The sequence below is a fragment of the Carassius gibelio genome, chromosome B4 (genome assembly GCF_023724105.1).
Source record: "Carassius gibelio isolate Cgi1373 ecotype wild population from Czech Republic chromosome B4, carGib1.2-hapl.c, whole genome shotgun sequence".
In the NCBI taxonomy this organism is placed as follows: domain Eukaryota; kingdom Metazoa; phylum Chordata; class Actinopteri; order Cypriniformes; family Cyprinidae; genus Carassius; species Carassius gibelio.
In genome coordinates, this window is record NC_068399.1 from 18,316,600 (window position 1) to 18,343,657 (window position 27,058).

The 27,058-nt window shown below is 39.0% G+C and overlaps 1 protein-coding gene across 10 annotated transcripts in view; it reads left to right on the forward strand.

The window, feature by feature from the left end:
• The window catches only part of plxna4 (plexin A4), a 213,274-nt gene that overhangs the window by 35,558 nt on the left and 150,658 nt on the right, over positions 1 to 27,058 (forward strand). For all 10 annotated transcript variants that reach the window (XM_052554413.1, XM_052554411.1, XM_052554415.1 and 7 more), the window contains one exon: positions 9,018 to 9,200. In XM_052554413.1, coding sequence (XP_052410373.1) covers positions 9,018 to 9,200 — 183 coding nt within the window. The remainder of the gene's footprint in view (positions 1 to 9,017; positions 9,201 to 27,058) is intronic.

Here is a 27,058-nt window from a genome sequence, read left to right on the forward strand (position 1 = left end):
CTTGGGCTGTAGTATTCCTGAGTCTGCACTCAATGGGACCATGCTGACAAGATAAAAAGTGGGGAATGACAGGAGTGAGAAAACAGTACATTAACTTGCTATCTTAGTGGGGGAGATGGATGTTTCGATAACATCACTCGGGTGATTTTACAAGAATTGCAGTTGTTGGTCTCAGATGGGTTTGTGTTTTCAATAATGCATGAAAAACTCACTGCTTCTGAGTCGGAATATTGCTAGAATATTGCATGCCATCACTTACCAAACACACAATCTACTCATTACAAAATAAGAAGCAAGAAAGAACGAAAAAAGAAGGAAAAAAACCTGGTAGTGACTCCGTAGCTTTTTGACTTTCTGATATGAAAGTCTAATTAAGTAAGCAGGGAAGCGCAGTGAGATCAAGCAAGCCCCTCTTCATGAATGTGAAGATAACATTCTCTCAATATTCAGCCCTCTGCAAACATTACATCAACATGACATGATAGTAATGCAGCTTCGCTGAAGATATGAAAGTGATGTATATCTTAATATCCTCTCTGTGCCCTCTGCAAACGATAAGGATATTATGCTGTGAAAAATCATAGCATAATGTAAACCTGGCTCATACGAGATATATCTCTAGTTCTGTCCAAAATTCGGCTCTTTACTAGCAGTCATCGTGATGTATCATGTGCAGGCAGATGACATGGATGAATAGCTTTTTTATTATTTTAGATGTATATCAAACATAATATAGAAAAATATATGAACTATGATCTAATCTTGCTGAGACCCAACAATGAGAATATTTGGTGTGAATTTCATTGCTGCTTTTATGGCAATTCTATAATTTTAGCCAGTGTTTCTTCTTTAAAAACATTTTCTTTTTTAACATAAATTTGCTAGAGGGACATCTGAGGCTGTTGCAATGTGTCTCACTTTGTCTTGCGCCAAGTGTTTTTTTTTTTTTTTTTTTTTTAGGTAGGCCTAATATTAGTTTTTAGGAACAGAAATTGCACCACTGAGACTGTATGTTCCGCCGGCTATGTCTGCTGTAGGATACTAACCAAGACAGGCATTTTGACATTATTTTTGTGTGAATCTGTCCATTTAAACACAGTACTTCAATGAGAGGTTAATATTTGTGTGAGTTTTGAGGCACTGGTTTGCGCACTTCGGATGAGTATATGCGCAAATCTTCTCACCGCGTGTGCGAGCACACGTCCTCTGGCTCTTAAATGTTTAAACTGCCATAGCTTACATGATTTTAGCTTAAACACCGATATCAATGTCAATGTGTGCTGTTCAGGTCTCACCTGTGTTTGCACGCGCTATCAGCACCTGGGTGATGAGGGAATAAATGACTGCTCATATTCCAGCATACAGCACTCGCATTGTACAAGAGTGAATGGTTTGTCCACGTTTTTTTATTTTTTTATTGTTGCTGTAGTAATGTATTGAGAAGCCAGAATGTGCATCCCTTAACAGAAACAGCTAAACCCTGTTTGTTTTATGTTATTTATAGCAAACCATATTACAGATGCTTTGTAAGATTTAAGTTAAACTGTGGTCCTAGTGCGTTGCCTAACCTTGTGTGGAGAATCGTACGGTTAGATTTTTTTCCCCGAGAACCGTTCCACCCCTATTACCATGGTAAGAAATTGTATTTGCAGAGGAAGCAGCAGTACTCTGTGCTGACGCTTTCAAGCTCTCTTGGTGTGTGTTATTTCCCAATTAATGAACAGATGAGCAGCCCTTCTGCTCATTAGGGCAGTCAGGCTGTATGAAGGGGCACTGTTAATGTCAAACATGACGTGCACACACAAACTCACAAAAGAAAGGGTGTGCGTTTCACTACGTCAGACAGTCTACCCATCTTCATCAGTTCATTAAAACAGATTTAGACTAAATCGTTCTAGATGGTGTTAATGAAGTCATCTAACATGCACATACACAGAGGCGTGGCGTGTCACACACAATGGTCATGCTGTCACCCTCATTAAGAAGACATTGTGTCTCTTTGAAATATGCCCCACTACATGTGACATGAGCTATTAATTATTTCCCATGCCTTACTATTTTAGATTTTTGTTCTACTTCGGTTATGTACAAAAAACTAATATTTATTTGTAATAGATATTATCATCCCCACTCTCCCCCAATAGTCAGTTTACGTATTATTTGCCCAATGCAGATGTGCATTAATGAGATTTGAAGTCAGGCCCGTGTTCTCTTAATCCCAAGTCCAGGGTTCGATAAGTCATGCTCACAGCTTTACTCCCACAGGGTTACAACTGGCAGCTGTGTGCTGCTATTTAAAGATCAGACACTGAAGGGGAATCCAAATGCAGAGGCAGAGATCTGAAGCTCGCTCAAGACTACTGTAGCTTTGGTTGTGCCAAACATCTCTCAGACTTCCCAAGTGCCTTTGGACCCAGACAGAGGAGTGTTCAAACCTGAACAACAAAAGGCATTAAAAGTGTATGGGTTTGATTTGTGATGCCTGCCATGCTTTTTATTTTGAACAAAAACAAGTTAATTCTATTGTTCTGTTTTTGCAAGGCCAAATATTTTAAGGTGTCTTGTGTGCCAGTTTGCTTCAGGTTTGTTTTCCTTAATAATATTATTATTGTTAATACTGAGATTTTATATCTTGTGTCGGTTACAAATCCTATTAAGGGAGAAGATGATTTAAAAGTGATTGTGATGATACAAATGTGCATGGCAGTAACACATAATGAATGTATCAGTGTGGAAGTCTTGGTGTCTACAGATCATTCTTTGTTGACATCTGACCTATAAAAAATAATCTGCCAGCGCCCCATGTTCCCTATGTCAGCAGAAAGAAATGGTGTGAAAATGAGTCTGGCACCGTAAATACAGGCTTCTCGTCTCCTGGTGTTCAAGCAAACAAGGGCGGCACACACTAATCTTTTTTTTTTTTTTTTGGTTAATTTATGCATTTTTCTCAACCTCATCCTCGCTTTTAGAGACATTGCGGTCAGAGAGATAAGAACATTTTAAATTAAGATTGGTCTCATTATTATTCATAATCATCTCAATTATAAGTCATTAAAATCAGGCTATAGGCTTTTTCCTTCAGCTGTCAGTCTCTGCATGCTCATTACATATTATTGCCAAATAATTAGCGCTTTTCACCCTCCTAGACAGATTTTTTAGAACTCATTCTATCGAAGTGGCTGTCAGTTCTCGTTAGTTTCCAACTGCTAGTCATACCCCCCCCACCCCACCATTAAAGGTGCGCTTTGTAATTACTGTGTTGCGTTGATCCGGCAGTCATGTTGGACTTATACTGTCATGCAGCGTTACACAAAAGCAACCGTTTTCAGATAATGCTGCTATTCTAAAGTGTGCTATTCTCAATAAGGGCATTAGGGAGAAAGATTTTTCTATGCAGATTTTGCAATGGGTTTAAATTTAATGCAAAATCACTCTGTTGGCCAACAGAAAGCTGGTTTTAAAGTGACTTCTGTGCGAGCAGTGCCTCATTTTTGTGTGAAATGTAGGTAAAATTAATGAGTGCACCTTTGAATTGGAGAACATGCAAGCTTATCAGTCTGAAACACTGCAGTCCCCCTGAGATCTCTTGATTTTTCATTAATATGGCTCCAGTTCCTTGCCAAGTTTCCTCTTTGGTGACGCTTTCTGGGAGATCCACTTTATAGGACGGTGTGACATGGTTTTAATCAGTCGCTTACACTGTGCACAGTGCATTTCCATTCATTAAAGTCGATCTCCAGGTTTATTGGCCTCAGTAATTACATCTCCCATTGTAACTACTGCAGCAAAGGTCATAATCCATCATAAGATCGTTATCTCCTAATCAGACTAAACTCACTTTACATGTAGATGTGAAAAGGTTATGCGCTCTAGAACTTGTTGGATGTTTCTTGAGCAGTACGTCAATTTTACTGCCTTTTCCTCATTCGTTGGAGCCATCATAAACCTTATTTAGTTCTACACATGCATGTACACGCATGTTGACATGTGGGAATGTGTACTCAAGTACATATACAAACACTTTTTTCCGTTGGGTAGCTTCTGACAGTTGAGATCTCGGAAAACACAATGTGCAATTATAACCTGCCTTCAGCATCTCATAAATGCATGAATTTTTTTTATATCCATCCAAAACACGACCTCAGACAATGGCTTAAGAACACACAAATGCGAACACAAGCTCTTTCTTCATAAGTGCTGACGTTTCACATCCCAGGGGTTTCATTGATCCACAAAGAATGATGTATGCGGTGACATCATTGACATCTGCTGAATGCTTTTTTTTTTTGTCACAAAGCTTTACTCAACAAAATCAAACAAATGACTCTTTCCTGATTGGTCTCCTGTGCTTTGCATAATGTTTTAATCAAGTAAATTGGACAGTTTCCATTTACTACAGGTAGGTATTGCAGATGATTTTTATTTTTATTGTTATATCTATGTTTAAAGAAGCTCAAGGAGGTGTAGAGCAGATGTGAGAAGGCTTCACAACTCATCTGCTTTTGAGATACCATCACAGATCTGTGAAAATCCGATCCTGTGGCTGTATTTAGATGTTGAACTCCACTGTATATCTTTACGCCAGCGTAGTGCCATACGATGCGATTTCAGGGTTTGTTTTTTTCTATCTTTAACTCTCATTTTGATATCTTTTGACATTTTCTTTGAAGCACGAAGATTCAGTAGGAAATAGTGATATTGCTCAGAAAAGGCCAATGTTGGATCAAATAATACTAGTAAAGTGCTTTCAAATGGAGGTCTTTGCTATGGAAGCGGAAGCATGCCGAATCTCTTTCTTACCGAAAGGGTTCACAGTCATTAAGTCATTTAATGTCATTACGTGCAGATAGTTGTGCGATATTCATCACTCACATCTTTTTATTCTCTAGTTCTCTAGTAGAGTCAGCACTGGGTAGAGGCCACAGCAGGATGGAAACAGAGATGATGAGGCCTTTAATTTAAAAGAGTGGTGTGAAAGACAAGTGTGAGTGAAAGATAGGTACAGAAGGATGGAGTGCAGGGAAGGGTTATAATGCTGAATACAGTGTTCAAGATGATTCAAGATCTCTCAATAAATTAAAAGACATCTTTTGATATATGGTCATGCCTCCCTACTTGTCAAGTTAAAAACAGTCCGAGTTTAAATTGTCTTAAATTGCTCCATTTGCTGTCAGGATCAAGGGTGGACAACTCTGGCCCTCAAGATCCACTCTCCTGCAGAACTTAACTAAAAAGTTACAGCCAAGTGAGCTTAACTCTGCAAGAAAGTGGACCTTCTTATAAAACAGTCAGCTAGTTATTCAGGCAACCCACCAATCAGGCGAAGTTGGAATTTTTCTTTGGTTTTGTGCATCCTTAGTAGAGTGCTATTACGCTGTTCTCCCGAAAGGTTCATCTCTGTGGAGAGCCAGCTTGATTGTCTATCAATCGTTCTACCCTGATAGAAACCATTAAGACAGAGCAAGTGGAGAATGCACCTAATCAAATGCATAACGGACACAAAAACAACCTCTTAAATGCCGCAGGATTGTGCGAGCACAAGGACTGCCGTTCTCCGTGCTGATTGAGTGTTGATATAATTACGTCGAACATGGAGCTGAGATTTGTGGGAAATAATGTCTTTGTTGCTAACAACAATCCCTGGGTGAGATATTACTTGAGCATGAAAAGGAAAGACTCTGAAAGGGTAATTATATGACTGTGCAGAATTAGCTCTTGAAGAGCCGATTCATCATCTGAATGATGTACACTCGCTGCACTGATCAGGGTTTATTTGCATAAACTGCATTTTGATAAAACTGTGATCTATTAATAGTGCATTAAAAAAAACTGCGCCCTCTCCTCTAACAGTGAGGAATACAAAAGGTGTTTTTTGAACTAAATAAGTGTGTAGTTCGTGCCCCAGACCTGCAACCAGGGTTCCTTTTACTACTTGTGCCAGATGCTCAAGGTTAGTCCCCTATGTGCTCAGTTTGGACAAAAAGACTTGGAAAAAGCTTTTTTTTTTTTTTTTTTTTAAAGAAAAAGCTTGGATTTCACTTGTTGTCTTACTATTCAGGGACACAGAGACGCCGGCGCTAGGAAAGAGAGCTGCCTTTGTGTTACAGGACGTAGCCAGGCAGTGAGTGGTCCGAATGACCTGATTCTGCTTCCCCATTCTCTGGAACCAGTTCAAATGAAAAAATGGCGCCTGTGCCAATCCAGAAGCTTTTAGTTGCACTCATCAAACCATTGCCTCCTTTCTTTCTCCTCCCCACCTTCTCCTTTACACCTTCAGACGCGCAGCGTGAAATTGCCAATAATGCAGCAGCTTGTTCGTGCGCTCCGTGCCGAGAGCGAGCGAGGCAGTGGTAGAGGAAAAGAAAGTATAAAAGGCAGAGAAACGGAGCGCATGGACAAGCCGAGGAGGGTGGCAGGCAGGACGTCCCCTTCTCGCGCATGGGGTGTTGAGAGATGTTATTTACATCGGGATAGGGAGAGAGAGGAAATGTCATGTTTATGTGGCTAGGTAATGAAAACGTGTTTGCTTCCTGAAAGGCTGACAGACAGGAAGCCTATTTCATTAGATTGCAGCACATAGGGTCTGATTGGCATGTTGTTCACCTTGCCAGAAATATCGTGGCATATGCCAATGAGAAGACGTCGAGACACATGCTCCATCCCCCCCAAGTGTGTGTCACAGGCATATGTCCCCTGCCACACAAAGGCCTGGGCTTTCTGATAAAATATCCACAATGCCAAAAGGCATTAGTCTGTGTCACAGCTATGACTGTCATTGTGTTTATTCTTAGCTCCGTTTTCTTAATCTCAGAGGTGACAAGTCTTTGTAGCTGTTGCTACCACTCTGCTGCATTGGGCCTTTACACATTTTGACCCATGTAAGCAGGATGAAGGGTGCTGGAGGCCACGATTGTGGTCGAGTTTTATTTTTATTTGCGTGTGTAAGCAGGTGCGCACATAAAAGCAGGTTGCTGCTGCCTCAACAACCCGCGATGATTCATGGCCCCCAATATGGACAGGAGACATCTGCAGAAAGACGAACACTGCAGAAAACCGATCTTTCATGTAGCTGCGGCTTTCTAACAAGAGCCGTGCACTAGAAATGAGCACCATTACTCTGGGCTGGCATCGGCGAGCCGAGCGGCACGCAGTGCTTTGGCTGACAGCAGAACATTTCTAAAGGTCAGACATCTGCGGAGAGAGAGAGAGAGAGGGGGAAAACATATATGACGTTGAACATTTCCCTGTTCTCTCGCTCTCTCTCTACTCTCTCCTTTATTTCTCTATTTATTCTTCATTCCGGCTTGTATTGAGTGAACTGAGAATTGAGTGCGGTGTTTGCTATCGATTTGGCCAATCACTCATAAACCGCCATTTTAGAGAGACAGTCCCTGTTTTCCATTTGCTTAATGAAGGGTCTTGTATCTCCTGACCGCTGGCAAATAGACATTTGCTATATGGGATGTAAAGACCCATCCGGTCACTTGATTGATCGCATCTCTCCTAGGTTGGTCCTCTATAGTTTTGTCCCTCGGCCTGCATTTTAAAACAACATTAGCTGGGAGTCATTGTCATCAAGATAAATGCTACTTCAGATGTAATTGAGCTCTCATCAAGGGAGTATGCACATTATATCAGTACGTACACAAATAGTCTGTGAGTGATAATGTACATCCAGAAGATCACTCAGGATTGCCCCTCACCTACTTCATCACTGGAGACTGTGCTGTGGGTTGGTGCCTGGGGGCAAAACGCAGCTCAAGCTGTCTCGTATTTCATTATCCAATTGAGAGTATATGCCATTAAAAACTGAAATATTAATGCTAATTAATGCTAAACTGCTTTAGTTTGAGACACCTGTTAGGCTGGGTAATGATGGACAATTACGGGTCATGCTTTCAGAGTGAAATTCGATCTTTTAAAGTGCCTTACATCACCATGTAGGTCACACTACTATAGATGATACACAAACAGTGGAGGTTTTTATAATGCAAACATGTAGGTATACATAAGATTAACAAATTTTCTTTCTTTCTTTTGGTCCCCTATGGTTTGACAGAAATATTCCAAATCTGTGTGTGTTGCTGGTTAGTTTTTCTGACTTTTAACCAAATAAAAGAACATTATTTAAGTTTTATAATGTTGCATTATGCATAATCTGTGTCAAATTAATTTTTTTCTGTGTTTACAGAATATGTTGCTGATTTTTCTTTCAGGAGCAAGTTACTCAGTTTTGATATTGGGAGTTTTTTATATATGTATAAATCAGTTAAATTAACATTCAAACTTTATTTTCTGAGCAGGCCTTATCAGAGCCTGAGGAGACACTCATGAATGAATTAAAGGCCGTGAGCGTATCATATTTGGCAGCGCTTGAGAAGTGTTATGGTTTCATGCCCTCAATGAGTCAAAGCCCTGGGCATCATTAATCATGCTTTCGATTTGTTTGACATTTTATCCTGAGGTCTGTGCAGCTGTTTCAATGGATGCCGTTGTTTCCAAAGCCCTAGCAGCAGACTGAAATATGGAAGCATTACCAAATTATTATTTCTATATCAGAAGCTGTAAATCACTCCATTCTGGCTGACACGGGCAACTTTCCCAGCCATATGTTACATGTCACATAAAGTCGCACGGCATCACCTGAAATGCCACATTTAAAAGATGTTTTTCAAAGATGCTTTTCCACCTGAAATGATAAATGCACTTGGTGTTATATCAGATAAACCTTACAACCCCATTTAAGATATGACTGGCTGAATTGTTGCTAAGAAGTGACAATGATGTATCTGCTGTGAAGCAGCCTAGCAAATAATCCAGTGAACATGTATGTTGCATCATAAACTAGTCAAAGGAAAACAGAAATGGCTTTGCTCTATTAGCAAATATCCTTGCTAATGTTCATCGCATTTCTCTGCTAAACTAGAAGTGACTCAACGAGCCGATTAGTTGACTAGTCTCATGCAGATCTAGTCTAAATAGATGAATTAAACATTATTTATCATTCTCCTTTCTAGCTCCTCACCATCGATGACAACTTCTGTGGTCTGGATATGAACGCCCCACTCGGCGTCTCGGAGATGGTACGCGGAATTCCACTGTTCTCCGAATCCAATGACAAAATGACATCAGTTATCGCCTACGTGTACAAGAACCACTCTCTGGCCTTTGTGGGGACCAAAGGCGGTCGGCTGAAAAAGGTAGGACTCGTGTTTCTTTTGCAGGAGAGTTAAAAACCACCAAGTTGACTGATCCAAGGATTGCATCGCAGCTGTACACTTCTAAAAAAAAGCCTCAGAGGTCTAGCAAGTCTTGTGTAGTAATTGCTGACATTGACCATTTTACGCCACATGAGAAGATCAACGCGTGGTCCACTACATCCCGTTCTGTAGGAACGTTAGATCGAGTGAGTTCAGTCTTCTGCCGTTGTGTCTGATGCATGTAGAGAGGGCCATGGGAATCCCTGCACAGGCAGAGGCTGTCGGGGGTAATTGGATGATGCGGTGCAGGGGCTTTCGGCCCGGTACCCTCTTCTCTTACTGTGCCTCAGAGGAGCTATGTCTGAGACGAATCCAAGGGCCAGCCAGACACTGCACAGAGCAGAAAATAACATTAAAATAGAGAGAGAGAGAGCACGACAGCAAGGGAGGGAAAGACAGACAGAGAGGGAGGGAGAGAGAGAATGAGAGTATCATTTTTCTCTTTTTCTCAAGTGCTAAACCTCCAGGGTGTTGACGTTACAGACGGGCAAATCTTTGCCAAAAGGCAGGATTCCAATTTGACGCATTCTTGTTATTGTGGTGGTGTGTTTTGTAGTTGGATCTGGCTGTCGATGAAAATCCATGGCATAACAGACTAGTCCTGTCCCAAAAATTTCATCCCTGAAGAAGGAAAGAGATGAACCATTTTGGTGGTGATAAATGCTTTTCTGGAACTTTCCAGCCTGTTCACACCAAGAAAGATAACTATAGCCTAATATAACTAAATTAGTGCCCACACCAATACGTGAGAATTTTATGTTTATTATGAGAGCATGTACACTACCGGACAAAAGTTTGTGAACGGTAAGATTTTTAAATGTTTTTTAAAGAAATCTCTTCTGCTCACCAATCCTGCATTTATTTGATCTAAGGTACAGCAAAACCAGTAAAGTTTTAGCATTTTTACTATATATATATATATATATATATATATATATATATATATATATATATCTTTTGAATGGTGTAGTGCGTTACAAAAGATTTTTATTTTAGATAAATGCTTACCTTTGGATCTTTCTATTCAAAGAATCCAGAAAAAAAATTACTCAACTGTTTTAAATATTGATAATAAAAATAATAATAATAATTGTTTCTTGAACGGCTAATCAGCATATTAGAATGATTTCTGGAGGATCATGTGACACTGAACACTGGCGGAATGATGCTGAAAATATAGCTTTGATCACAGGAATAAATTGCATTTGAAAATATATTCAAATAGAAAGCAGTTATTTTAAATAGTAAAAATATGTAATAATATTACTGGTTTTGCTTTATTTTAAATTAAATGCAGGTTTGGTGAGCAGAAGAGTATTCATAAAAATAAAAAAAAATCATGAAAAAAAATCTTGCTGTTCAAAAACTTTTGACTGGTAGTTAAATATTCTGTTTTCATAGAGTTAGGATGATTATTAAAACGTCATAGATATCTTAATAGTTATTTTCCTTGGTGTTAATGGACCTTTATCCGCTTAATTAGACATGCTTCTTTTTCAAACTCCATTCGAAAATATACTTTTGAGACTAATGTAATTGGAGATGGAGCACTGATGCATCGAGACAACTCAGTGATGCCTTTTAGGTAACAGGGATGTTTTCTGAAGGCCATTCCAATAAAAAAAGACAAAAAAAAAAAAATCCATGTCTTGTTAGAGACTATCATTGACGAAATGACACAAACACCAAATTGCAGATACGAACAAAAGTGTGCAGCCAAACAAATCTCCAGGGAACAGACAGACAACACAGTGACGTTTTCTTTCAGGCAGACAAAAAAACATAACCATGCATACACACAGAAACCTTTTAGTTGCCATTTCAGTGATTGCAGATCTCTGCGGGAAAACAGCAGATGATGTCACTGTTGCCTTTTAGACAAAACAAGAAAATAGTCCACTCTGGCAGTCATTAATCAATGAAAATGAGTTTATTACCATCCCTTTTGCATGGTGATTTATTGGCCGCCAGCACGTCACACTCAGTCAATTGTTTACTAGCTGAAGATGAGCTCATCACGAAAAGTAAATAGTATCTGGAGCAACGCTGGTCTTCCATGAGAAAGAGACAAAGAGACTCCATAAAATCAAAATGAGAGTTTTGTGGCTTTTGATGCGTGTTGGTTAGTTTTGGCATTTACATGCTAATGAACTCTAAAATGTTGACTAAATCCATTAAGCAATTTATACATTTGCAGTCTTTTTATTCTGAGAAATTGGAGCAATAAGACGAAACACCAATCCTGCACCGGATTTTTGTTCAGTCTGTAAAATGAGAATGTTTCTTCTAAAACCACAATTAATTGATTAGCAAGTTGCAAATTAAGCTTATTGTCTATTGAAAAAGAATTTTCCCTTCCTAAATTTTGCTTTAATTGGAAATGCATAAGCACATTCTTAGAAAAGGAAAACTGTTCGTCGGGTTCATTGAGGTCTTTAAGTGGCTTGTTTCAACAGTACAGCTGAATGGAAAAAATTATAACATCGTAGATAACGAAGACCTTTTGAAACTAGAAAGTTCTGAGATGTCTCTCTTTTGTGTGCGTAATGCTGTGTTTGATTGTTTTTATTTAATGCATTATTTCCTGAATGTAAATGTTGTTATTAGGATTACTTGGGTGGAACAAGACAGCAGAAACCCCACAAGGTATTTATTTTAAATGTGGACAGGATAATCCAAGGTTTACAGCATTCAGCATGGCTGTGGTTCTCTAACTGTAGTTAGCATTCGCAGTGTGATTGTCTCCGAGAAGAGGTGCAATGGCAGAATGTTCTGTGTCTCACCACGTTAAAAGAAAGAGCTGTAGCCAAACCCCAGAGAGAAGCAGTAAACACTAAACCCTCCAGAGAATATCACACTGACACATTTTTATGACGTGCACACACACACACACACACACACACACACACAGACACATGGTCGTCAGCATAAAGAGCACAGATCTGAAAACACCAAACTGCTGCATTTGCTGCAGCAGTTGTTCAGCACCCCTGGCACTGCGGCGGACCCCCAGACCAGATGTGGTTTTGGGACTTTGGAACCTCTTTGTCCCCTCTTGCTCCCTTGTTCTTCATTCATCCAGTCACCCATCTCGGTCTCCCTTTCCCATATGTCTCTCTCTCTTCTTTTTAGTACCTAGTACAAATAATGGAATTTATGCTTTACATTTATTTAAATTAAAATTTTCTCTTTTGTATTTTGTATTTGCATATATATATATATATATATATATATATATATATATATATATATATATATATATATATATATATATATATATATATATATATATATATATATATATGGATGCACACACACGCACACACACACATACAGATGGTGTATGTGTGTGGTGAATTTTCAGCATCATTACTCCAGCCTTCAGTGTCACATGTAACATCCAGTCTATCACATGATCATTTAGAAATCCTTCTAATATTCTGATTTATTATGAGTGTTGGAAACAGTTCAGCTGTCTAATATATTTGATGAATAAAAGGTTAAAAAGAACTGCATTTATTCAAAATAAATAAAAAAATCTAATAATATATATATTCTAATAATATATTTTCTTTACTATCACTTTTTTATCAATTTAACACATCCTTGCTGAATAAAAGTATTGATTTTATTTAAAAATATAAATATTAAGCAGCAGAACTGTTTCCAACTTTGATAATGAATCATCATATTAGAAGGATTTCAAAAAAAAAAAAAAAAAAAATTCAGCTTTGCATCACAGAAATAAATGATAATTTAAAGTATAATAAATTTAAAAGCCATTATTTTAAATTGTAATAATATATCACAATATTACAGTTTTTTTCTGTATTTTTGATCAAATAAATGCAGGCTTGATGAGCAGAAGAAACTTCTTTCAAAAACATAAAAAAATAGTAATGTTTCCAAACTTTTGGTCTATACTTTATGTATGTATGTATATGTATATATATATATATATATATATATATATATATATATATATATATATATATGTATGTGTATATATATATATGTATGTATATATATGTGTGTGTGTGTATATATATATATATATATATATATATATATATATATGTCCTTCATTTTGTTGCACAAGTACTACAAAGATTACAGTTTAAATTGTTTATTTTCTTTTCTCAAAATTCATGTTGTGTAATAATAACTGTTTCCCAATTCTTAATAACTTACAGGACTTCAGTCAGTAACGTGGCCACCACATTTGATTTTACATGTTGGCTTAAAGCTCTCCAATCCCTTTAGTTCTGCTCATTGACATCTACGTTATCCTTTCAAAAACCCCTCATGATGCCTTTCAGCGTTCACGTATAAGAAATAGGCCATATGGCCGTATCTTCTCTTTTGGCCAGTAGCTATGTCAAAAAGGGTGAAATTAAACCTATTAATTGCGGTCAGTGCATCCGTGTCGAGCCAGGGGTGGAGTTGATTGGCTTCTAATCCTTTCGTGTGAGGCATTCGCGGTGGCCCGCCTCATGCAGACCAGGAGGGCCGGATAAGCTCCCCTGCCGAGGTGATAATGCATCCAGTAGGCCCACTTGCCGCTGAGAGAACCTCAGCCACTCACTCAATACAATGAGCAGCTAACCTTGAAGCAGACCTGGCACAGGAAGTCTGGCTGACAGCGCACTGCGTGAAGGACGGAGGGGAAAGTGTGTGCCTGTGTGTAGATGGGTCGAAGTGTGTGCGTTATCTGATGAGGCCCTGTGCATTTAGCCATAAGGTGTGCACTGAAGTGAATTCTTCGGCCCTTGGAGACGCCACTGAGGAGATGCACAGTTCAAAGGGCACGATTCAGACACTGTAAAATTGTTCAGGCAGTGGAGATGGGTTGTTTTAGGATGACGGCTCAGATTACAGGTTGTCGATGGTGATGGCTGGTGGAAAAGGCTTCAATTTGTCTATGAAGGGTAGATGGTGGTGGGGAAAAGGTCACGTTATCCTTTAGACGCGACTCAGACTGTTCGTTCTCCTCTTGCTTATTCTACCCATCCTTCTCTAGTGGTGCATAGACAGTTTTTTAGGCTTGTCATTCTACTATACTTCTAAAAATATCACATTTAAAAAATGTAATGGCTTATTATTTAAAAAAAAATGTTTTTATATGTATTACAAAATATGGACTCTGGACCACAAAACCAGTCATAAGGGCCAATTAAGCTGAATAAATAAGCTTTCCATTGATGTGTGGTTTGTTAGGTTAGGACGATATTTGGCCGAGATCCAACTCAAATGATCCAAAAAAATGAAAATATTGAGAAAATCATCTTTAGAGTTGCTCAGATGAAGTTCTTGATATTACTAATCAAAGATTTTTTTTTAGAATCAAAGAAGTTTTGATATATTTACAGTAGGAAATTATAAAATATCTTCATGGAATATGATTTTTACTTAATATCCCAACGATTTTTGGCGTAAAAGAAAAATCTATAATTTTGACCCATACAGTGTATTTTTGGCCATTGCTACAAATATACCCCAGCGACTTTGTGGTCCAGGGTCACACACACACACACACACACATTTGTTTTTGTGAAAAGTGGGGACATCCCATAGGCGTAATGGTTTTTATACTGTAGAAACTGTATATTCTATCGCCCTTCACCAATCCTACCCCTAACCCTAACCCTCACAGGAAACTTTGTGCATTTTTACTTTCTCAAAAAAAAAACTCATTCTGTATGATTTATAAGCGTTTTGAAAAATGGGGACATCGGTTATGTCCTCATAAGTCACCCTCTCCTTGTAATACCTGTGTCATACACGTCATTATACAGAGTTGTGTCCTGATATGTCACAAAAACACACACACACACATACACACAAACATATATATATATTAGGAGTGTAATGATACACATATTCCTATTGTACTGTTTGGTATGAGGCTTTCGGTTACAAACCGAACGATCTGTTGGACTATTAAGGTGATTTGACTTGAAGTTAATAAAAGTTAATATATATAAAATATGTAAATATTTAAAATTGTCTGTTGTTGGATGACTAGTCAATTGGTTGACCACTGTGCCCCTTCCCTAGTTTGTCTGCCCAAACCCAGTGGGTTGGCTCGCATTTGTGCATGTGTGTGTGTTTGTTTGGACGCTCACCACAGATGCAGATTATTGAAATGATGTGAGAGAGCTGGAGCCACTGGAGCAGAGGATTAAGTGTTGAAATTTAATGATGAAATATGCTGCAGGACAGCATGCTTTAGATGCAGGGGAAACGGCATGTGTGTGTGTGTGTGTGTGTGTGAGAGAGTGCATATGTGAATATGGGCACGTTGAGTGTGTGCATGTCCTTGTATACAACAGTTTTATCACTCTCTCTGCAGCTGCTTATGCCAAACCCCAGAGGAAAACACAGTGGGTTTGAGTCGGGCCTTTCTGTAGAGAAATGGAGCAGCCTTATAGAGAAACACCCAGTGTGAAAATACACAACTCATTTGTAAGAGACACTTCAGTATGTGTGTGTCCTGAATACGTCTGTGATGACAGCAAAACTTAGGCCTCTTCCCTTGCTTATGAATCTATGGGAGGGTTTCCATGGCAGCCAGCTCTCTCTCACCTCCCGTGTGTTGTGGCATGTTGCAATAGCTTTACTTATTGGAGAGAAAAGAACCATTTCCTGTTGTGCGACAACAACCCAATCTAGTGATTAAATGCTAGTCACATCTATCAGACCGCCCGAGATTAAACAACTATTCCATAGTCCGCTTTGGACCAATTTATTACATTCAGTCAGTCATAAGAAAACAATTTCTCAATTTTGGGTGCTTTGTAAAGCTTGCATTGCTGTGTTCAGAATTTAGTAGTATATCTCGAAACAGTTGTCTTTTGTTTTCCTGAGGCTGACGTGGTTTCAGTGTCCACACCATAAGGTGTTGGCACAGCCCCTCCTGTCTGTCTTATTGCCCACAGACCTTTTCTCGCTCTCTCTCTCGCTCTCTGCGTCTGTTTCGGTTTTAATGACTTGTTTGTGCAGTTTTTGAGGCGAGTTTAGCTGCAGTTGGTCTGTTCTGAGGCAGAGCTGGAAACCTTTGCTGTGGTTGTTTTGTGGGCAAAGCCTGCAAATGGCAAATGAGAAGTGAGGCGCAATAATGACCTGGGAGCGGTCTGAGGTCCACACCACCGACAACATGCTGGCCTGTTAGTGTATCTGGGGTCAGATACGCACACACACCAGTCTCTTCTGCTAGGCTTGTTATTCACCTACAGCCTTTAGAAAAAAGAGAGGGCACAAGGGGGAGAGAAGCTAAGACAGAGAAATACGAGGATGCAGCTTCACCTTTTCATTTTGGGAAACAAAACTGTCAGTGATCACCAGAAAGCCTTCCTAAAGCTGCCGTGACATCATAACATCACGTCTAATGATCTTGAACTAATTTAAGTGCGCTTAAGAAATAAGCAAATGAATATTTAATTACTGCAGTGCTTATTTCTCTGAATAATTTGAATTGAAAAGTGAGATTTCGGAACTAAATTTCTAAATTACTTTCAACAACTCTGTCGAAAGTATTTTTGTCATGAGCTGACTGCCTAGATGTTCACTTAAAGGACTGTGGGATATCATAGGCTTTCTGTATCTTCTGTATATAATTTGACTTTCTTCTGTGTATAATTTTACATCTATTTACATGTATTGCATTTGAATTAATAACTATATCATCCTGCTAAGTGCTAAAAAAAGATGTATAGGACCACTGGAAAGTTTTGGGATCATTTGTGATCATTTAATGTTTTGAAAAGAAAATTCTTCGGGTTACTACGCCTGCATCTACTTGATAATTTTAACTTATTTCAAAATGTCTTTTTTGAATTTCTCCAATCTCCAGTGACACATCCTTTTTGGTTCATTATTAGCAAGGTTTGAAACAGTTATGCTGCTTAATGTTTATGTAGAAACCAAGGATTCTTGTAATAAAGAGTTCAAAAGAACAGCATTTATTTGAAATATATTTTGTAACAGTATAAATGTATTTACTGTTATTTTTGAGTAATTTAATTCATTCTTGTAAAAAAAAAAAAAAAAGTAACACTTTAGTATATGGACCAATAGTTACTTATTAGCATGCCTATTATTAACATATTGCCTGTTTATTAGTACTTAGAAAGCACATATTCTGCATGACCATATTCTACAATCCTATCCAATAACTAAACTTAATATCTACCTTATAAACTACTAATGAGCACCAAATTAGGAGTTTATTGAGGCAAAATGCATAGTTAATGGTTTGCTAATAGCAAGAATTGGACATTAATATAAAGTGAGACCAAAAGTTCTTATTGTTACTAACCCCAAACTTTTGAAAGGTAGTGTATGCCACCTCACACTTGCAATGCATCAGCTAAGCATTCACGTCTGTTTACTAAAAATATAATCCTGGCATAAGGATGTCTGTTAGATCTTTATCAGTGAGAGAGAGAGAGGGAGAAGAAGGAAGGTATGAACTACAGTTTGAACACATTGTGTCTAAAAATAGCCATGACACGTCATGCATTTGATGTCTGTCTATTTATAGTTGAGCCCTGTTTTGTCTACCTCTCCTCTGTGTCCTCTATAATTGATAAAGCCCGTTTGCAGCTCAGCGGGGTGACACACATGGTGCACATGGCTTCTTCTGTTACATCACTGATTACACACAGCGTAGATGGAGCAGAGCATCATGGGACATGTAGTCATTGTGTTATTCATTATGTGCTTGTCTTTATTATTTATACACTAGTTTTCTGTCTTGTTAGTACAAATAAATCATGCTCAAGTCTTCTCGTGTTTGGAAATTTTGAATGCAACAAAGACATTTTTCCCTGGCCATTTTAAATTCAGCATATATTAGCCACAGCTCAACATTTGTGAAATTCTTGGATATTTTCTGAAAGGAAGTGAGAAATCAAAGCTGACAGAGACCAAAAGAGAGAGAGAGAGGGAAACAGAATATTCCTGGCTGTGCTCATTCATGAGGAGGGTTATTCATCCCGAGGTGAAGCGAATGCCAGAGCTCAGTAATCATACTTCAGTAATGGAGGATATGGGCTCCGTTCTACCATTCAGTGCCAGTTAAAGATATGCAGGGCTTAGATTACCATGTCTATTTTAGCTGGGCTGCATAGTGTCTGTGGAAGGGGCTATTCTTTGTTTTTGTCTGTGAATAACAGGCATTGTGGGATGTGTGGATGTGGCAGTGTTAAAGAGATATTTCACCAAACAATATATTCAGTCATCATTTACTCACCCTTCAGTTGTTCCAAACCTATATGAATTTATTCTGTTAAACTGGAAAGAAGGTATATTGAAGAACCAAATAGTAACCAAACAGTTGACGGCAGCCACCATGGCTAACATCACTCGTTTAGTTACAAATATTTTGAAAATCTACGTTTGTGTTTAGCCGAAGAGAGAAACAGGTTTGGAACAACTTGAGGGTGAGTAAATGGTGACAACCAGAATCCCTTAAAAAAAGTAATTACAGTACAGTAGCTTGACTTTGTTAAACTCTCATTGGCTTCACCAATGGTTCTTAAATGGGTTTGTCTCAGGACCGAAGAAAACAATGATAATCATTGTTTTATTTTAATGTTTGATTATTGTCCTTGACTATTGCATGCTACAGTGTATTTGTTGTAAAAGCAGTACTATTTTAGGAATGGCAGATTGTCATGCTGCTGAAAAATTACATTAGCAGGACCACTGCCTTTTTTGCAGTGTTCCCAAATGCTGGAATGTGGGTGTGCTCATCTGGGTGTATATATTCACATATTCTCTCAACTTAGTCCCCAGAACACCATGTCTGTCCTTCTTTCTGTTCTCTCCTTCCAACATAATTAGCATATCTGGATCCACCCTCTGAAAGTCCTGAAGCCTCTAGTATTTTATGAGAAGTCCTATTGAAGCATTATGAGCCAGACCTCTCCTTTTAAACAGCTGTAACCAGACCATTAAGACTGCTGTAAAACCGCTTTTTAAAAAATGGCTGCTTTCAAACGGCAACTACGGATACCAGAGCTTCTCAGAACTAATGAACAACTGTCTGTTAGAACCATCCTTTATCTTTTTTAACAGTTTCTGAACTCTTACAGGGAATCAAACTGTCGTGAACCAACAGAAACAGTTTTGTGAGCCAGTGAGAGGTAGTCTATGCTGTATGATAATGAATTTTTAGAAGGTGAAAAAGCAATGTTTATTGAGCAATAATTTTTTTGCAAAATCTCAAGAGATATTCAGAATGAATTGTTGTAGAATGCAATAGTATGCATTATGCAACAACTTCTTTCATTACGTTTTTTGCATTTGCACAAAGATGACCTAACTCTAGACCGTTTGATAAAATGAGAGATTTCTAACTCATCCTTAAAGGCATTTAATATATTATAAAGTTATTAGAATCCAAAACAACCCTTGATAACACTGAATTTTTAACACGAAAACACTGAGACATCTGTCAAAATCTACTTTATTTACCCACCCTCATGTCCCACAAAAAATGTGATGACCGAAGTTCCGTATTTAGGGTGAACTATCCCTTTAAGAAGTTGATAATCATGGCTTATTTTACATACTGATAATTTGTCATATCAGAAATGGATGACCAGTTTAGTGCATTGCATAAAACCCATAAATCACCAGTGGAAATGTAATTTTCCATAAATCACCACCATAATCACTCCTGCCGGTCACGTTCACCGATTGCATAAGGACTGTCCAAACAGGCTTAGAATTTCAATCTCTTTATTCTTGTTTGTACTCAGTAATGTCTTGTAAAGTGTATTACTCTGTGAGCAGACAACCATACCAAGCTCATGCCTCATGTTCAAAAGATACCACTGTTGGGTTTAATCAACTCTGTTTGATCTGATCCATGCACAGCCGATGTCCAATCAACTGTGTGCGCGAGTGACAGAGTTTGTCAACATGTTCTTAAGCCTCCGGAAGCAGTAAGTGTGTAAGATGTTGAGGGAATGATTAGAATCAGACATGCCGAGGTGCCACTCCTTTCAGCCAGATAGGAACTCCTTGATTCTACGTTAATTACTCTGTGTAACAGACTGTGAACGTTCTCTTTCAAACGTTTAATTAAAACCAAAGTTGATCTTTAATTAAATAGTGTGGCGAAAGGTTATTCATATTCGTTCGGCATCTCCAAACTTCCATTGTTTTAATTAGTCTTCAAAACGTCTTTGTGTGCGAGGGTGACGGTTGAGAGCAGTTGTTTAATAGTTGAAAGCAGAACCAGCATAAAGAGTTTGAGTAGAGGGGTTTAAATATGTCGACATTTTTACACTTGTTTTTTTTTTCATCGTACACCTGTCATTTAAACATGCAATAAAATCCCCAAATAGGCTCCACAAGGATAGGGATTTTACACAAGCACAATTCATTGCTTTGTCCCCAGAGTTTATGTTACTTTGAACATTGCACTTTAGAGTTACGTAACTCTAAATATGCGAGGCCTCCTTTGTTCAGCTGATTTGCGTTCCTTGAATCCCTAATGCATAAATTATGAACGTCATTGAACGTGTTGTGTTAGCATTGCGACAGAGAAGTATCTGCTGTCCTGCTTAACCGCAGAGCCAGCTCTTTATCTTTTCCCTTTGTTCCTTTATCTTCATTTCTTTTTCCTTTCTCTCTCTCCCTCTCGTCGTCCTCCTCCTCGCTTTCTCTGATTTATGAGCCTTGGTCTTCACATGTCACTGTAACAGTAGAGGACATATTGCAGGTGAGCTTACATTAGCCAATCACAGCACTTCCTCTGGTCTCAAGAGGTGACCGGTGCGACTCTCTGCTGTGGAAGCAGGAAAATGGGCCTCCTCACAACTGGGTCACTTATTTTGTTCCCTTGACAATACAAGGCAGGAACAACCTAGAAAAGGTGCACAGCGAGTGAGTGTGTCTGCTGATATAGAACTCCTTACTTACTTTCCCCTCAGTTTGCCACTGTTTGTAGGATAAATATAATTTGCATATGAAAACGGTTACACAGAAACCATTGCACTTCCGTAAGTACATTTTAACATGCACTATAGCAAGAAGATGTACAAACTGATGCAGAAATTAGGACTCTCAGCACTCATTTCCTTCATTCCTTCCTTTTTCTCATCCCTTCTTCCCCTGCCGACAGAACCATCACCCAAACCTTAATAAGTGGATTTTTATCTCGGCTACACCGTCTCTCCCAAAGGATTATGGGGCTTTTCACTACGCTCATGGAATGGTAATTACAGATCTTTCAGAGAAACACTTTCTATACCAGTGGATGAGAGATACATGAGATGGGCTGCTCATTAGAGTTTGTGCCCTGCGTTTGACTGCACATGAATTCATCATGCTGTATAAAAGTGTATGTTGCTTGCAACTTTCCTTAGGGTATACAGAAATAGGAAATCATGAAGATCATATAATCCTTTGTACATGCATTGTGGGAATTTCCATTAATTGGACCCTAACCTGTAAAAGAGTTGCTTGTGTGTCCAGAAATGTTAATGAATAAAAAGCGAGTCACAAAGACTCCTAAACATGGGATTGCTATGGTTAATAGCACAATAGATCCTTAGACAATCAATTAGACAGAAGTGCTGGGAAAACGCAGTTACATTTGTGAAATGTATTGTTTGTTCTGTTGTCAGTTATGTAGCAATGTCTGAAGCACAGCTCAGACAAGTTACTCTCAAACTAAGCAGCTTTCTTTTAGTCCACGTGGTGAATTTGTATTGATAACTGCATGGGGAAATCTTTCACACTTGGATTCCTATTAAAATAAGTGGATTTCACCTGCAAAAATAGTAAATGTGACCACGTTTTTGAGATTCTGTGGACAGATCATTGCATTCTCTTTCCACTTCTCACATCTTACTAGAGTTCTGATCTTCGGTTTGTTCAGCCATAATAGCCAATGATAGATCTGGGTTATCTTGTTCTCAGCAGTTAGATGTGCCCTTTTCAGTAAAAGACAACAGAAAGGAGCATTTGAGAGAAGATTTTTTTGTTGTTGTTTTACTCAATGGCTTTTACTAGGCCACCGATCACATACAATGTCTTTACATCCAGGTGGCCATCAGTAAGACTGGTCAAAAAAAGAATAGTTAGTCCTATTGTGCATTTCTATGAAAAGAAATATGAATGTTGAACAAAGCACAGAGGCTTCACCCCCCCCCCAAAAGAAAAATACAAGGCATCATGGGAAATGAAGTTTCAAGGGCGTTCAGATGAGAATATTTGAAGTCTTTGAGTTTTTATGCTGTTAACAAAAGAAACTGCTGACAGCCATTTTGCTCTCTCGAGTTTGTGTCCTAGTTTAGACAGTTTGTGTAATCGAGCAAATCTTTCCACTGAAAATGACATAATGAACATTCGAGGCTTAGTCATAAATGTTTTGCATTTTGTAAAGTTAAAGAAGGCATGTCGTATTCTCTTTCCCTCCTTAAAGAGATTTTCTGTGTTAGCTGAGCAAAGCACCAGAGAAGGACCGGGGCAATTCTATTGGATTTGTCTCTAATTGGTTTCTGTTAATTCATTATAGCTGTTTAGTCTCAGCTGTTCGTCTGGCAAACCAACCGTTCGTTCATCGTAGACTTGTTCATCAGTGGGCTATACCTCATGCTGACTTGTTGCAAGGCCTCATCTGTTTTTATACGGTAGGCTCTTAACACAAACACATGTTTCACTCTGTCACCAAGTCCTTCTGTTTACACCAGTAAGGGAGCTGAGAATTGATGTAATCTTCTGCTGCAGAAGGTCTAATGGACCATATATGGCCTTCACGCGTTCCCCTGAAGAGTCGTCTTCTGGTTCTTGTAGCATGGCAGAACCCGTATACTTCTACACTCTCAGATCTTTTACACCTTTTCTAAACCTCTCAGCACTTCATTATTACCTCGATTCCTACAGCACATAATCATAATTGATATGTTTATGGCTACTACAATCCTATTCTAGGTTAGCATATGGAACACAGCCAAATCTCTTGGGTTGATTAGGCAATAACCAAGAGATAGAGAGCATTTTGGAGTGGTGGTGGTGGTGGGGTTTGGCATTAAGCCAAAAGATTTGAGGACAGAAGCAGAAGTGAAAGGGGGGCTGTCTTAAGAGAATAATTAGTCTCTGTAGCATGTGAAAAAAAAAGCCCCACAGCGTGACACAGCGGGAAAATTCAGAGTGCTTCACTCAAAACGACCTCATGCCTAAACGCTAACCTTGACCTGTTTCTTCATTGCACTTCAAAGCTAATATCAGGTTTGAAACCCTCTACCCCATTGGCATCTGTTGAAATGTAGCTGGAGTGCTCCTTTCACTTAGCACTTATCAGCGTTTAGCATTGCTTTATTGGCTCTGGGCTGCGCTGCACACTTGCTCCTGTTGTGTCATTAATTAATCTCAGCCTCTGTTCTGCGTGGCCCAGAGCAGAAGACACATGCCCATTCTTTTTATTGTTTTAGCAAAGTGCTCTTCACGGCAGACCCTACTCGTCGACCCCCAATTTCCCCTCGCCCCTTGGATTGGCACTGACGCTCTTCTTATCAGGGGAGGACATGCATAATTGATTCAGGAACGAGGAGTGAAATTACGATGATCCACGGAAAACGCAGACTCAGACCAGCGTGACTATTTTGGGTTTGCCAGGCCGGAAACTGTCTCGCTACGGGTGTCTTACAGCTCACTTGACCTCAGGATGGTTTTCATGAATACTGGCTACTTGCCACCTGGGCTTTCTACTGATTTTAAAAATATTTAAGTATAAACAAAACCTGAACATTTTAGTAATTTAACTCAGTGAGCTTCAGGTTTGTGCAACAACAGCCAATTTGCTCTTAATCTTCGCAGTGGAGCCATCTGTTTGAAATAAAAAGATCTTGTAACAGTCAGTGGTTTGATTCAGAAACATGGTTTTGTACTAAATTTTTCTCCCTGTCTTTTGATATAACAGTATTACGCTTGTACTGTGTGTGGCAGAAACCCAATACGGGCTGGAAAGCAGTGTAGCGCTGGTGTTTTTATGAAACGCTATCCTCTTGTTTCGGCAGCTGAAGTATCTGTTTCCACACCTTCTACGGGCCACAATCGATGAGGCCGATCCATTTCTGTGGAGTTTGGTGTGCAGTGTTTTCCCCTGGCTGTGGGTTAATGAATGGCCATTTTGCAGAGAGAGGGACTCTCTCTTGTCTCTTATCTCTGATCTGAGTGCTAGTAATCTCTCTCTCTCTTTCTCTCAGCTGATAGGCCATTCTCCATACACACAGCCACTCTCTCGTTTTCTGTTGCACAGTAAGCTACCATGAATGTCCCAAATGGCACACAAAACAAGCAAGGTTATTTTATTTTATTTTTTAATTTTATTTATTGCATTGCTGTGTTAATATACCGTTCTTCGGATGCTTTCGCGTTCCAATTTGTGATGATCTTGTCACGTTTTGAAAAGATAATTGTCTGATTTGCTTACATCTATACATATTTCACTTTTTAAGACTAAAACAAGAGATGCATTCTTTGTTATTCTTAAATACATTTGCAAATACATTTTTTATTGTTTAGTTTTTTTCCACAAGAACACAAACATGTTCACCTTCTTTGGTTTAAGATGCGGTCTTTTACTTTAGCTTGAAAACTATCCATCATTTCCTCAATATTAGCATAATATTTACTGCATGCTCCTGCTGAAGTGGAAACTATAAACCAGGCTCTACTCTCTAAGTGCTGCGCAGTTCAAACAAGTAGCGCATTTTCGTTATGCTTTCAGTTTCGTTTGCCGTTTGAAGTTTCTCATATGCAACAGAAATGGCAGAGCTTATGAGGTGAACAATGCGGTGGTCGTGCTAGTGCTACTGCTCACAAAATTTAGTCACACAGGCAGAAAAAATGGTCGCAGTCTGGAGCCCTGAACAGGTATACTTTATGTAGCAAAGGCATGTTGTTTTAAGTGGATTGGTGCCACGGAATGTGCATTAAAACCCTCAGATCTGTCCTCAGACTTTACCGCCATTAGCCTGTGTACTGCATGAGAGCTTGGCTTTTAGCTATATTAGAAACACGCGTTTGTTTAGCCCAGGGGAGTCCAGAGTTACAGTCTGCGTGCTGTCATAACATTTGAGCTGTTCTCACCTCATTTCTGAACGAGCTGCTGATTTATAGGTTTAGAGGTGAACTATGCAGCACATCATATTGTTAGAGAGAGGCCATTTATACATCGCTCGCTCTCGCTCTCTCACCTGTCCAACAGTATTGATTATGCTCTCCTTTTGAGCTCCTGTAGAGGTGATAGTGTGACCTTCCCAGCCATTCCATTAGCGGTATTACTATTCAGTCCAATTGCACTTTAGACTATAGACACACACACACGTGCATGCTACCACATCATTACGTCGCTGCTAATTCAGGTCTATATTACTAATGTTTCGATTGGAAAATATGAGGAAATGTCTAATTGAACAGGCGTCAAATGACCGTGATTAAATCAAAAACACTCCCTATGGGGCAAAGTGCCAAATTCCTTACAATGGCTTGTGCCTGTTTGTTTTTTTGTTTTTTGTTTTACTGTGTTTGATAGCCATCTACCATTATACTTTGATATATAATTTTCTCCATGGGGGCTGCAGGGGTTCAATTTTGGCACAGTAGCAGACAAAACTGTGTTTATTTCTGAGTGTGTACTTCACTTTATATAAATAGATAAGATTGCCTTTAGCAGGTTGGGGCTTGTAAATATTAGACTACATGAAGAGACTACATATAGAGACTTAACATTAAAGATATGATGAAATGCATCATGGAATGGCATCTTTCATGGAGAAATCCACATGAGACATTTTTTTTTGTCACACTGATCACCTGTGAACACATGTGGCTCTGAGTGCAGGTAATAAATGTCACTTTGTGATGGGGAGATGCGATCAAGCCGGGAGCAGAAACGCACGGGATTGTAAAAAGAAGACAGACTATAAAAATGTACCTCCCCAGATGTCCTACTGTTTACGAAACCTCACATTTCCCACTAAATCTTTCAAAAGAGACACCCCACTGATCAAAACAAGGACATCTCAGCCCCCAACCAGGGGTCAGGGTTAGAAACGTTGATTAATCTGGCAGTGAGTGTAAATAGGATTGTTATTTTGAGTTTAACATGGATATTGAATCTGATTAGCGGGAGTGCAAAACAACACAAAAGGAAAAACAGCGTGGCTGGTGTTTAAATGCCACACACACACACGTTTCTCCATTCTCTCGCCAGTGCTCTGTGCATCCCCACAGCCTGTGTCTCTAATTGGAGTGTGTTATGAACTTTGTCATTTGCTGTGATGTGATGTTGAATGGTGACAATAAAATGACATGGGTGGGTGTGAAGGGGAGAGTAATGGAGAGAGTGAAGAGAAACCGGAGGGACATGATTTGCTGATGGCTTTTTGTGTAGCTCGGAGGTTATGTGCGGAGTAAAATCTCTTAGACTGCCCACAATAGGCCTTCACATGGGTTATGTTGCCGGCAAAGCCTAAAATCCCTGAATCTCTGTGCTGGGTGACTGTTATTTTGGATTTCTGAGGCTGATAACAGTAAGCACAGTATCTGGAGGTTTTCTGTCATGTTATTTGTAGCGCATCCTTTGACTTTGATCAATCAATAAACCAAACTGAGCTCATTTAAAGGGAAAGTTCATCCAAAACTGAACATATTGTCATCTACTCGCCCTCATGTCAGTATTTATGTAGCAATAAATAAGGTCTGTTGTCAATGTTTGACCATGAGACACTTCATCAATGATGACTAATGGCGTCACTGTGATTTTTGTAGCCTAT